The following is an 802-nucleotide window of genomic DNA, read 5'->3' as shown; positions in this document are numbered from 1 at the left end:
TTTTTTTTTTTTTTTTGTGCAAATGCACGAGCACTCACACAAAGGTGCCAATGTTGAAAGATGAGCGTTACACGCATGCTGTAATACGTTAAAAAACATTGTTCGATATCTGCAGAGGTTGTAAAGCGCTATGTTGTGTGCCTGCGTGGTGCTGACCCGATGGTCCGATGGCACATGGAGAGGGGTCTGGACTGGGCCATCTCATCAGTGGCGGGTGAGAGCTACGAAGTGGAAGTGAGTCAAACTCTATGCTGAATCATTGTCCTTGTTTACAAAGCTAATGTTCGATTCCGCTCTGCCCCTTAGGTGGACCTGACCGACGCATTGAACACGTGGGCAGCCCGCAACGTCGCTGGAACCAGACCGCAGTGGCTTGACGCCTCCTTCACGTTAAAGTACCACTCGGATGCACTCTTTGACTTCCCGCACTGGCTGGGTTTTAGCAAGAGGAAGTTTAAGGTTGAACTCACATTTCTGATACTAAATACTGAGAGACAAGCATTGGACTCATTCTATTGTGCCCGTAAACATTTAGCTTGAATACAGAGACAAACATTCAGTCATTTTTACCATTCTGACCCTGCTTGGAATGACACAGCAGGCCAAAGAAACATCATTTTGTGTAAATCCGGAAAGATGACCAAGATGCTCATTCCAGTTTTTAGTTTGCGTCTCGCAGCATTTACACAATTGTTCTGAGGGACTCATGCTGAGAGTTTCGCAGAAACCCAAATGATTCTACTGCTGATTCTAATCCTATTTTGTGTCATCTCTGACAGTTGGAGCTGTCCTGAGTGGCGGC

General features: G+C 46.1%; 1 protein-coding gene across 1 annotated transcript; it reads left to right on the top strand.

Annotated features, from left to right (window-relative positions):
• The first annotated feature begins 18 nt into the window (after nt 1–18).
• LOC109509071 (mesenteric estrogen-dependent adipogenesis protein) lies at nt 19–802 on the top strand. The gene is made up of 3 exons (XM_019858994.1): nt 19–234; nt 307–459; nt 780–802. Exons 1-3 carry the CDS (start codon nt 160–162, stop codon nt 792–794), a joined length of 243 nt encoding a protein of 80 aa, XP_019714553.1. The 5' UTR covers nt 19–159; the 3' UTR covers nt 795–802.

Source organism: Hippocampus comes, unplaced genomic scaffold (genome assembly GCF_001891065.2).
Source record: "Hippocampus comes isolate QL1 unplaced genomic scaffold, H_comes_QL1_v1.1 C16755824, whole genome shotgun sequence".
Classification (NCBI taxonomy): Eukaryota; Metazoa; Chordata; class Actinopteri; order Syngnathiformes; family Syngnathidae; genus Hippocampus; species Hippocampus comes.
Note: the sequence above shows the minus strand (reverse complement) of the source record. Positions and strands in the feature narration are given on the sequence as shown.

Excerpts from the sequence above, each read along its gene's own strand:
- LOC109509071 (XM_019858994.1), top strand. The coding sequence starts at position 160 with ATGGTCCGATGGCACATGGAGAGGGGTCTGGACTGGGCCATCTCATCA. Across the intron at positions 235-306 it reads GTGAGAGCTACGAAGTGGAA|GTGGACCTGACCGACGCATT; the intron begins GTGAGTCAAACT and ends TCTGCCCCTTAG.